This window comes from Mustela lutreola, chromosome 9 (assembly GCF_030435805.1).
Source record: "Mustela lutreola isolate mMusLut2 chromosome 9, mMusLut2.pri, whole genome shotgun sequence".
NCBI classification, from domain to species: Eukaryota; Metazoa; Chordata; class Mammalia; order Carnivora; family Mustelidae; genus Mustela; species Mustela lutreola.
This window is the reverse complement of record NC_081298.1, coordinates 21,092,524-21,104,724: the sequence shown is the minus strand read 5'-3', so window position 1 is coordinate 21,104,724 and position 12,201 is coordinate 21,092,524. Positions and strand designations below refer to the sequence as shown.

General features: G+C 55.4%; 1 protein-coding gene across 1 annotated transcript in view; it reads left to right on the top strand.

Annotated features, from left to right (window-relative positions):
* Positions 1–3,340: 3,340 nt before the first annotated feature.
* Positions 3,341–12,201, top strand: part of VSTM2L (V-set and transmembrane domain containing 2 like) — a 33,972-nt gene continuing 25,111 nt past the window's right edge. Inside the window, exon 1 of the mRNA XM_059133642.1 lies at positions 3,341–3,678. Within this exon, the coding sequence (XP_058989625.1) occupies positions 3,558–3,678 (121 nt within the window). The 5' untranslated portion in view covers positions 3,341–3,557. The remainder of the gene's footprint in view (positions 3,679–12,201) is intronic.

The window sequence follows — 12,201 nt, the reverse complement described above, 5'->3', positions numbered from 1 at the left end:
CTTCCTCTACCAAGCATCTAGCTTCCGCAGTGCCTGCACTTGAATCCATGAGCAGAACAGACAGAATTACACGGGGGTGGAGTGGGGGCTGGGGGTCTTCTTTCACCTCCAGCTTCTGCCCTGCCTCACTGTGCCAGCTTGTGCGTGTTACCACATCTCTCTGAGCTTCAGTGTCCTTATCTGTAAAAGAAGGAAGGTAATAATTTTGGCCTCAGGCTTTGTTGCATGAATTATATGAGATCATGGATGTGAATGTGATTTATAAACTACAATTCAGGTGCTGTAGGAAATACAGAAGGGACAGTCTGATATGGTGGGAGAGTCTTGAGCTGGGAGACAGGGCACCTGGATCTAGTTCTGTCATGGCTGGCTGTGTGACTCTGAGGGAGTCACTTACTCTCTCTGGGTCTTAGTTTCCTAAGTTTCCTCAAAGAGGATGGTTGCATTAGAGGTGCTTCAGTATTGTGCCTAAGAGCATGGGCTCTAGAATCAAACATGTTTTGGCTGTATAACTGCCTTCTGTGTGACATTGGATAAGATACCTAACCTCTCTGAGCATCTGCTTTTATCTGCAAATAAGAGTAGTAGTAGTGATAATAATAATAGCCAACATGTATCGTGTATTTACTCTGTACCACTAAGGGCTTTCTATGTAGTGCTTTTCATTTAGCCCCCACAATAATCTTGTGATGGAAGTATTACAGTCTTTATTTTACAGATGAGGAAGTTCAGGCACAGAAAGGCTAAGAAACTTATCTAAGTTCACACAACTAGGAAGTAGCATGATTCAAAACTAGTATCCACACTTAGAACCACACGATTCTACTCTATTTGGCCTGGTTGTTCTGAAGATTAAGTGGGATAAGTCAAGTTCATAGCACAGTGGTGTGTACAAGTGATGAGCCAACAGAGGCTTGGGGGCGGGGAAAATTCGTTTCTCCCTGTGGGGGACTTAGACTGGGCCTTGGTCAATGGGACACTTAGCTAGACAGAGGGGAAGGCATGCAAGAGGAGGGGGAAGCACTGAGAAGGGTAAGGACATAATGAAGATCAGGCTTGTTGAGGGAGGAAACGTGGCAGAAATGGTATTTGGACCAAGGGCATGTGCAGGAGGTGAGGCTGGGACCTGGAATACAAGCTAGAGAAGCTGGGATTTCTGTAATAAACAAGGCCATTGGAAGGTTTTGGGCAGAGTCTTCACAGTGTAAGCCTTTTCAAAGTCAGACAATCCCTGGATATCTGTCCTTGAAGGAGATTTAGAGGTCACTGTGTTTAACCCTATTCTAGACTATGAGGAGAAACGATTCTTGAGGGTCAAACAATGGGTTATTGTCAGAGCAGCAGTGGGCCTTCTTCCTTGGCAGCCCCCAAGTGGAGTCTCTTGTTTTCACTCTTCTAATCCCCTCTCTCCCTGTCCCTTTGTCTGTGCCCCCGCCCCCACCTACAATCTGTAGGTTAAGAGGAGAAAGCCCTAAGTTTGAGACTGACTTCTACCACCACATTGTCCTGGAGAGGTCTCAGGTTGCAACTTAGAGTCTGGGTTTCAGTCTCGGTGCTGCTATGTGATTTCAAAGATTCTGTTCCTTCATCTTTATAATGGGGGCATTGGAGCCCATTTCTATTGGGAGTGAGGTTCAAGTTAATGAATGAGAAAACACTTTTGTAGAGTCCAAGACACCTGGCCGTCCCAGGATAACCTAGGTGCTATCTCTGTGTAGGAAGGAAGTGAAAAGAAGGGGACCAATCCGACAAAACCAACCCCTTCCTCTAGTGAATGCGGTGGGTCAACGGCGGGGATCTGTCCGCAGTGCTGAAAGTAGCTTCCCGTTGGGGCTCAGTTGTGTTGAAACATAGCATTTGTAATTGGGGACTTCAAGGGGCTGTCCATAGATGTGAACGAACCGGATTGCTACTGGCGACCAGGGGCCCCATCCAGTGTGCTGCCCACCATAATACTGGGAAGCGGGGGGATGCAAGGACAAAGTAAAGATGGGGTGGGGAGCTGTCCCTCGGGTTCTAACCTCATTCTCAAACTTGGGGCTCTGTCTACAATGCTGGATCCACCTGTAGTCTGTGGAGAGGGGAGTGGTCTGTTTGCAGCGTTCACTCCCATTCCGCGGGGCAGGAGAGGAAACTGGAAGGTCTGTCCATGGTGCTGAATCCTCGAATCTAAGAGCCCGCCTAGGCGAGGTACTTGAGGCCAAAAAGATGGGGGTCGGAGTTGACGCTGTCGTCCTCCGTAGTGCTGAAACCGCGGCGGACATGGACGTGTAGGGAAAGAGGCCTGAGGAAGGATAAGGGATGAGGGCAGGAAAGGACCTCTCTGTGGGACCTCGGAGAATCTACTTCTCCGATTTAAATGAAATTTAAATTTAAATTAAATTTAAAGGAGGCCACCGGTCGGCCCTCTTGTCTCTACTGAAGGTCTGTCCCAACAGCTCCAAGAAAACCGTCAGGGAAGGAATCGGATTCGGAGGCTTTCGTTGGATTCCTGGTCTTGGGAATGGGAGTGTCTTTGTTACCTGCCCGCCTCTCCAACATTTCATCTAGGCCCATCGGTCCGAGGAACGGAGATTTACAGTCCAGAAGAGGGCGATCCAATCCACCGCGTAGGGCCCAGCATCTCTAAGCTAGAAGGAGCCCGAGCAACTGGCCAGCCTCACTCCCATTATGCAGACAGGAAAACTGAGACACAGAGAGGATAACAAAAGTAAAATCTATCCAGCTCCTACCATGAAGACGGCATTATGCTAAGCGCTTTAACATACACGATTTCATAAATCCTCACCAGGACCCCTGCAGGTAGCTGCTTTTCCCATTTCTCAGATGAAAACTTTGAGGCTCAGACGGGGTTAGACATAAGGACACGTCCGCACAGGGAACTAAAGACTATCACCAGGTCCCCTGTGCCTCAGCCCAGGTTCCTGCCCGACCTCACCCCCACCTCCTCCGACCCCCTGACCCCAACACCGCGCTGCTAGCAAAGTTGGGAGGCCCTCTGAGCGCGCTGGGTCTGGCGGCAGGTGGAGTGGTTTTTCTCCTTATCCCGCTGGATAGTATATCTGTTTCTGAAGCCAGTTGTCTTATGCTTTGCGGGAACTAGGTCCCTAGGGGGGCTTCCTCCACCCCGTCTCGCACTCCCATTTGCACTCTCGGGCAGGGGAAGTTGCGGGTACCGCTTTAAAAATCCCAGCCTGGGTAAAACTTTGATGATAAATCAAGCGGCAGATCCCTCCGCCGCCGCCTCCTCTGGGCGGGCGGGAGGGAGTGGGAGGGAGGGGGTGCGGCGGCAGCGGCGCCGAGCGGAGTGGCCTTCCGCGGAAGGGAAGAGTCCCGCAGTCGGAGGCGGCCGGCTGGGCGTGCGCTCGCTACCCGCAGCCGGGGCTGGGCCGGAGCCGGGCGAGGACTGGGGCCGGGGCCGGGCCGGGTTCGGCGGGCGAGGGGCAGCGGCCGGAGCTGGGAAGCCAGGCCGCATCGGGCAGGGAGCGACGGGCGCGGGGTCTGCGGTCTCCTGAGCCCCGATGTGAGGCGGCGGCGCCCCGGCCCGAGCGCGCACCATGGGGGCCCCGCTCGCCGTGGCGCTGGGCGCCCTCCACTACCTGGCACTTTTCCTGCAACTCGGAGGCGCCACGCGGCCCGCGGGCCACGCGCCCTGGGACAACCACGTCTCCGGCCACGGTGAGTTCGGTCGCCGCCTCCGCGGACTTCCCCACCCAACCCCACCCCGGACTGCGCCGCTCCAACTTGACCGTCCCCGTCCCCGGGGTTGGAACCCGCGCCGGCCCTGGCGGGAGTCCAGTGGCGCCCCCTGCCGGGTCCATGGACCCACCCTGGCACCCCGACCACCCCTGCAGAGGAGGGGGCACCCTGTGTGCAATCCGATCCCGCCCTCGCGGAGAGCCTCCTACTCCCCCAACACACTCGCGCCGATGCACCCACCTCCAGGACTACACAGATATTTGCAGCCAGGGGCACACTCACTGTTCTCACACCCACAACTCCTGCCCTCACACATCTCCAGACGACACCTTCCAGATCCCCTTCCTCACTCATAAACACTCACACGTATGCCCGCTGCACACACACACAGGCACTACGGTTGGGGGCTCACACCCTACCAGCTGGTGCCCAGGCGCACACACTCTGCACAACTCTTGCCTGCCCTTCTGCCTGCAGACACACACACACACACACTTGTGAACACACTTTGCTCGCCCACTCCTCTCTCCCCATCTGCCTTTCCCTTTTGTGGGCTTAACCCTGCAGCTGCCCTTATCCCCTCCCACGCCTCCCCTGCCCCTTATGCCACTGGGAACCACTGGGAAAGGTCCTAGGGGGACAGCAAACCCTGCCTATTGAGAACCAGTAGTCTAGGGCTGCAAGTGTCCCTGCAGGGTGGGTGACGAAAGCTTGGTGGGAGCCCCTCAAAGACATTGGAATAGTTGATTCCCGTGCAATTCCCGTGCTGCTTCCAGCCACGGGCGTGAAAGGGGAAAAAGGATGCCAGGGGCTTTTGTCCGGCTCTGGGGGTGGACAGAAGGACCCTGCCATCCTTCTACCGGGTACCCACCCTTCCTCATCCTTGGCCCTGAGGACTGGAAAGGTGGGAAAATCAACTCAGCCACCATGGGAGCCAGGGAGCAAGCAAGCAATCCCACATGGGTAGCCTGAGTGTCAGAAGCTCCGTTCAGCCCCAAAGGAGCCCAAGTTGGCAGCAGAGTTGTAGCTTCTGAGGTGGGAGCTGTGGGGGCTTCCCCTACCCCTGTGAGCCAGGCTCCAGAATGGGGACCAGAGCATAAATGAAAATGGAGACCTTTCTTCTATCAGTCCCTTTCCAGTCTGGTGGGAGAGGCTGCAGGACCAAGGTTGGGCACTGTAAGCCCAGAGCTGGGTGCAGGGGGAGGTTTGCACAAAGAGCAGAGAACTGTGTGATTTATTTTGATGGGAAAGTGGGGGGATGTAGGTAATTAGAGGAGGCTTTGATGGGGACTGACGCAAGAGTAGGATTGTTGCAGGGGGTGTGGGTGCTTCCAAACCCCTTCTCAGGGTCTCTGCTTTTGGGGAAGCCTAACTCCCTGCACCCTTCTGCCTCACCACGTTTGGTGTAAGTGCTCTGTGTTTCATCTCTGAATCTTTCATATCCCTCATCGAATTTCTACTGACCTGGCTGGAGCACTGGTGAACAGGCGAAGGGTTATTTTGACCCTCAACTCACAGATGGAGAAACCAAGGCTCCGAGAGGTGAAGGGACTTGTCCAAGGTCACACAGTGAGTGAGTGGTTGAGCTGGGACTGGCCACAGGGTCTGTTGGGTAAAGGCAGATCATTTTCCAGGATATTCATCTCCCTGTCAGATTCCCTCCCATTTAAAGGAAACTGGGAATTCCTCCTTCCCTCCCCTCCTCGCTCTGCTCAGTTCCTTGGCACGGTTAAAACTTAGACTAGGAGGGTTTTCCAAGGAAGGGTTTTCCTGAGTTTGCAGTCCCAAGAGATACGAGGACTGGGGCTCTGAGTTTTATGGTCATCCTGTCCCTGGAGCAGCAGGCCCCAAGGATTTGGGTGCTATTCTGTCATTCCTGCGGCCCTGAGTGGCCCCCTCATAGGAAATCAGGTTTTGCCCTTTGCGTGGTAGTTTCTGTCTGCCCCCTGGTGCCAGGTGTGCTTAGTAGGGGCACAGCTCTGCCCTGCCGGCTGTATGTCGCCTCTGAACCCTAGCTAGGTCCCGCTAAGGCCCAGAAGAGGGGCTGGACAGAGAAGTTGCAGCATCGACTGCAGAGGAACCTGACTTCTCTCACTGACCCCATGTGCAGTTCTGGGCAAGTGGGTCAGCCCTCTGGGGCTCCTTCTGTCCCTCCTGAAACGAGGAGACCAGGCTGCTCTGCAGGGGCCAGACTGCCTTCTCCCACCATTGCCAGGTTCAAAGTCACCAAGTAGTGGATGCCAAGGAGCCCCCATGGCTGCCCCTCTGCTGGGCCAAGAGCCCGACCACAGGAAGGTTTTGGAGCCACTCACTTAATCACAAAAAGAAACTGTTATTAATGATAGTGAGAAGCGGCGAATAAGTGGGTCATGTCTAATAAGCCATTTGTGTTCAGGAGGAGAATACCAATTTGATAAAAGCTGTGTGTGCTGAAAAAGCCCAGAAATTGCTGTTTAGCAGATTGGAGCCTGATCGTTTCATTATTCCTGGGCTCCGCGTGTCCTCAGCTGATTCAGGAGATGTGGCCGGGTTAGGAAGGTGTCTGTGTCTGGGGTGAGGATGGGAGGCTGGAAGTGGGGGCTCCTCCAGAGGAGCCCATGAACCCCAACCACTTGGTGGCGCCTCACCTCTCCAGCTCAATCTGATCCCAGCCCAGCAGCCAGGCTGATGCCTTGTGCCCACTCGGGACTTGTCACAGGGAGATCCCGTGGTCAGATGGGTTGGCAAGGACATCTGGCTCGCCTCCCGTCTCCCTGCTATCTCCACTCAGCCCACTTCTCAGAGCGCCTTTAAAGGCATGAGGAATGAATGGGGGGTGAGTGGTACGTGCTCCTTGGAGAGGCATAAGGGATTGGAGGCTGGGTTTGCACTGGTCCGTGTTCGTACCTACTAGGTACTCAATGAATGGCAGCTGTTTTGATTACTCCTTAGGAGAAAGGGTCAGCTCATTGCCTTCAGCCCAGCAGAGGTTGGGGGGGGTCAGGTGGCAGGGCTAGCATTTATGAACTGCCTACTGTGTGCTTTGTGCTGCTAAACCCCTTGCCAGTGTTAAATTCCTTAAGGCTGATGTTATTCACGCAGGGCTGGTGTTGGGCATATGAGAATACTGAGGTTCAAAGAGGGCCAGTGACTTGCCCAAGGTCACTGAGTCTGTACAGAGAGCCAGAGAGCTGTGCCTGCCTCCTCTAGGATGACCTCGAGGCAAGCTTGGCCGGTGACGTGACAGGACTTGTTCTTTCTATCGCAGCGCTTCCTTCCAGCTCCCCAGAGAACTGGTAAAGCTGTGGGGGGGCCCCAAGAGGAACCGGCAGCTAGAGGGGATCTTGCTGTGGCCACATGCAAGTTAGAAAAAGATAGCTGGACTGGACTCTTTCTCAGGTCCGTTTTCCAGATCTTGGCCAGGGCAGGGGACCGGAAGGCAGGATCTTTTCGATCTTTGCAGACCTCCTGCCTTGGACTCACCAGGGGGTTTGTTAAAATGCAAACCCCAGGGAGCAAACTCCCACCCAGACCCAGGGGCCAAAATGATTGTTGATGAGACCCTGGAATCTGCATTTTATAAGCTCCCCCAGATGATTCCCACACAGCCTGGAGTTTGGGAGCCTTGGCCTTACACACTCAGCCAAGCCAGAGGACACATGCAGCGATGGAACATCGTCTGGTGCCAGGGGATGCTGGGTTGGTTTGGTTTACGAGATAGGGAGAGGACCAAGCTGGAGCAGGCATGTGGACCCTGAGAGGATCCCCAGGAAGCCTTACACTGCAGCAAACATCCGTCCACACACACACACACACACACACACACACACACACACACCCCTCGGCCAGCACCTTCAATTATTAATACACCCCAATGCAGACACAGATCCTGGCTTGGCCCTGCGCTTTGTCCATTGAGTGATTTGCTGTCCTGAGGTTCTCTTCGTTGCCAGGAGGGAGCGGCAGAGTGCGGAGGCAGGGGCGGGGGCCACAGGCCGTTTGGCCAACAGCCCGTGCTCCGAACACCCACCCCGGCATTCTCTCATTCTTTACCCAGCCATGGGTACCTCGCCATCAATAAGGCAGCCAGTTTGGTGGCTGGAAGATGGAGAAAATTGAGTGCTGTCTTCCGAAGGTTATGATGTTAAAAATGTGTTCGCGTTGTCTCGGGTGTTGGTGATTACTCTATCAATTACGCCCGTAAACACTCAGCCTTGGGCTGAGGGTTCCCGGCCTCCTGTGGGGAATTGGCTCTCACAAGCGGTTTTCCCCGAGTCCTTCACACCAATTGGTTTTGACACCTTGCCTATCAGCGGCTCCGGCGGCCTTTTCCCGGAGCAACGGGAGCCGTGGGCGGCCGGCAGGACAGAAATTCAGCTCATCTCCACGGTGACACGGTGACACGGTGACAGCAGGGGTGCTGGGGGGAAGTCTCCTGGTGACAAACAAGTGGGCAGGGTCTGGGTGAGGGAGAGTGGTCAGCCACCAGGACAGGAGACGGAGGTCCTGGGCAAGGGTGCATTTTACCCAAATTGGTGGGGAGGCCAGCGCTTGGCTTGTGGTGTCCCCTTATTCAACTCTGTGCAAATAAGGTGAGAGATCTAGGGAAGCAAATGCTGACCTATTGTCATGCCGGAGCCTTAAATGGCGTTTGACCCCCACAAGAACCCTCAGAGGAGGGGACTTCCCCTGGCCTGCAGCATTCATGCGGGAACTGAGTCTCTGTGAGGTTACAAGGCTTGCCCAAGGTCACTCACCTAGCAAGGGTTGGAGCCTGCATTCAATCCCAGGAACGTGACCCCAGAGCCCAGGCTCACAATGCTGCTGAGTCCTGGAGAGGGGAGGGGTGGAGTCTGAGGTCCAAATGCTAAAACTTCTGTGTATTCCAAGTTATTATAGTTTTAAACATTCCCATGATTTTAATTTCGTAAGGAATCCATGTTTTTAGTGGAATGATCCCAAGATCACAGCCCCTCCCTTATCCTTAGGGACCAGTACAAGGACACCCTGGGGTGGGCAAGGCTGACTTCACTTTGCAGTGGGCGGACCTGGACCCAGCTCCTTGGAGCGCATATGATATGCTAAGACCCTAAGGTGATGGGGTTCTAGGATCTGTCCTCTTCTCCGCAGCCCTGGTGAGGCAAGAATCTTCTAAGAGGAAAATGGGCCGTGATCTCACAGAGGGTGGAAATTTACCCCTCTACCTGCTGGCAACCCTGAGTTCCCTCTGGTGCACCTTCAATTGTGGGGCAGGGGGGGCGGTTGGGGAAGCAGAGAGGTTCCTGCTCCTCCAGGATGCCCTTTCCACGGTTGGGCCCCCTCCCCATCCCAGAAGTGGGCAGAGGAGTCTCTGAGACTCTGCCCCATCACACCCAGTGGAAACCCCTCTTTAAGAACCCCCAGGACCCTCGGCAGGATTTGGTCCTACCTGAGAGATGGTTTTAGGCAGAACCCAGACAAAACCTCTTACATTTTAATAGTTATGCATTTATTTTAATGTGGATTGGAAAAATAAACCCAGCACATCAAAACTGTGGTTTCGCAGACATGATTGCTTAGGAGGATACTAACAGGGATATTCAAAAATAGAAGGTTGGTTTATAGGAAAACATTAAGGACAGAACAGTACACGGGCAGGTCTGTGGGCAGGAATGGCTGGACGTGGGGGCTCTTGGCCCAGGGGCTGCCCCTCCTGCCTCGTACTCTGTGCTGTTGTCGCGAGCTGCTGGCCTAACAGAGGCTGCTGTCAGCTATTGGAAGTGAGCATTCATTTATTCCTTCATTCATTCAACAAATAGTGTTTGAGCACCTGCCATGTACCAGGCTCTTTTAGCCACTGGGGACATATCAGCGAAGAAGACAGATAAGGTTCTTGCTCAGACAACTAAACCTATAAAAAATATATAAGTATAAATTGTGATAAGAGTGAAGAAGCAGAGATGACGCTCAGCCCGGAAAAGGCACTCCCGAGGCAGCGAGGGTGACTGGTAGTGAGCTCCCTGTCATACGAGAGATGCAAGCCGGAGCCCACCATGTACTAGCTGGGGGCATTATGGAAGAATCCCTGTTTTATTTCCCCAAGGAGCACAGTCTGGTGAAGTGGGCAGAGGAGTCAGAACACTGTGGGTGCTCATAGCAATCTGTCACACAGTAATTTAGTGATGGGCCCTGAGGGGCAGAGCTCCCAACTCAGAGGATGCCTGGCCACCCCGCCTCCAACCAGAGAGGCCATGGCAGGGGTGAGGGCCTCTGCTGTCTTCTGTGTGAAGAAGTGCGGGCAGTGGCTCCTTTGTGACTCACTTCAGCTCCGGGTTAAAGTGCCCAAGTTTGGGCGAGAGAAGTAGACCTTGAGCCTTGATCCTCCCTCGGCCTCTGCCTACCTGGGTAGGCTTGGCAGGTCTCTGCCCTCCTCTGGGCCTGCCTCAGTGACCCCTGAAAATGGTGAGTTCACCCAGGCTCTAAGCCTCCAGAATCCTTCCCTCTGTGACCCTTTCCTTTGTCCTCTTAGCGACAGGTGCAGAGGGAGCGGAGAGGGATTCTGTCCTGCACGTGGTGCTTAGTCTCAGTGGCCTTCAGGGCTCTAAGAACCAAGATGCCAGACAGCATCCCCGGAGCGTTTTCTCTCTCCCTGTCATCTTCCTCACCTCCTCCGTTCAGCCTCTTGCAGGCCCATGTGGAGGATGTTCCCATTTTAGAGACCAGGACATGGAGGCTGGGGGGGGGGGGGGCTCTGGGATCGGCCTGAGGCCACACGGCTGTTGAATGACAGAGCCGGGCTCAAGCCCAGCTTGTGGGGCTGCAGGGCTGGAGTTCTTTCCTGCTCGTCTGTCCCGCTCCTGGCTATGGAGCCTGGAGGGCGTGGGGACAGTTGCTTTGTTCTGGAGTGGCACTCTGGCTTTACTGGATTCTCTCGGGGTCCAGGATGCCAAAATGCTGGGAAGGCCTGGGTCTGGCTGCACGAGCATGATCTGAGAGCCTAGGCTCCTGGATCCAAGCCCAGCCGTGTCGGTGGGGGTGCTGGGACCTTGTGAGTACGCGTGGGGCCCTGGGTGCACCTGCTGGGGTATTCTGCCAGGGGCTGGTGGTTTTGCCTGACCGTGTGTCTGGAGTGTATGTGTTCGGCTATTTGGTCATGTGAAGTGGAGGAACTGTGGGCGGGAAGGAACCTGGGTGGCCGTGTACCGTCCCAGCCGAGAGGGCCAGACTGGGCCCTCTGCTCCGTGCGGCATGCGGACCTGCCTCCCCAGCCCCTGCAAGCGGGTGCCCGTGGGACATGAGGCATGGAGGCTCTGGGAGCATCTGGAAGGTTAGAGCTGGAGCTGGAGGGGGGGTTCACTTAGAGCTATCAATTAGGGGGCTGGCAGTGCCCATCTGTGGCAAGTGTTCTGCCTGCCCCTCTCTCCGGCTCACTCTCTCCCAGGGTCAGACGTGCGCTCTCTCTCACTCTCTCTCTCCCTCTTTCAAACTCTCCATCTTTCCTTGTCCCTCTCCCTGTGTCTGCTGCATCCACCTCCCTCCCTCTTCTTGTCGCCCCACCTCCCCCTCTCTGTCTTCACACGCACACACGCACGCACACACACACTCCTCTCTCCAGGTGACACCTCAGGATTACACATGTGACACCCACGCAGAGCAGGCACTCGACAGATGCCAGGTGAATGAATGAAGTGGAGGAATGAATGACCAAGGGGGAGGGGCTCCAGGGGGCCCTGGAGCTTGCCTAGACACATGGTTCCTAATTTTCTTGGAGGTAGCCGTCTTCTGGAGCATCTGATGAAAACTGGACCATTGCCTCAGAAAAATGCTACATGGGTTCGGGTTCGTTCCAGCAGGTTCGGGGAGGCCCCCAGGGCTCACCTGTGGCTCCAGGGGAAGTGGTCTTCATTTCATCTGCGAAGAAACTGAGGCCCAGGGTGGAGCCAGGCCGGGCCCCAGGGATGTAGGGTCAGTGCGCAGCAGAGCCAGGAGCGGGTATGGAGTCCCCCCAACAACTCCACACAGCAGACCAGAGATGGGAGCCCTGGAAGTGGCTCAGGCAGGTGAACTCTCCCGCAGGGGTCTCTCTCACCAGAGTGGTGGCTCTGTCCCAGTGCAGTCAGGAGGACTTCCTGGGGGAAGTGGGCTCCTGGTCTCTAGGGCCTGCTGGGGCTGAGTGGGGACTCCAGAGGCTACAGGAGCTTCCTGGGTCTGGCAGGGGCTTCATCTAGAGAGCGTGCATGTGTATCAGGCGAAGCAGAGGCCAAGCTTGGTGCGGCCCCCACAACCCGGGGGGGTTCTGAAGGGGAAGGCGCGGGGTGTGGCTGGCGTGCAGGTGGGACTGAAGTGGGGGTCAAACAGGACTTGGAGACTGGGGGGGTGCTCTTGGAGGGGGAGGGGGAGAGGCTGCTTCCTGGACTAGGTCCGAGTTTGCAGGCTCGCAGGATGCTGGGGCTGGCCGCAGAGGGGTTAAAGGAAACATGGGTTGGGCAGGAGAAAGGAGCTGAGCACACATGTGTGTGTGCGTGTGTGTGTGTGTGTGCGCGC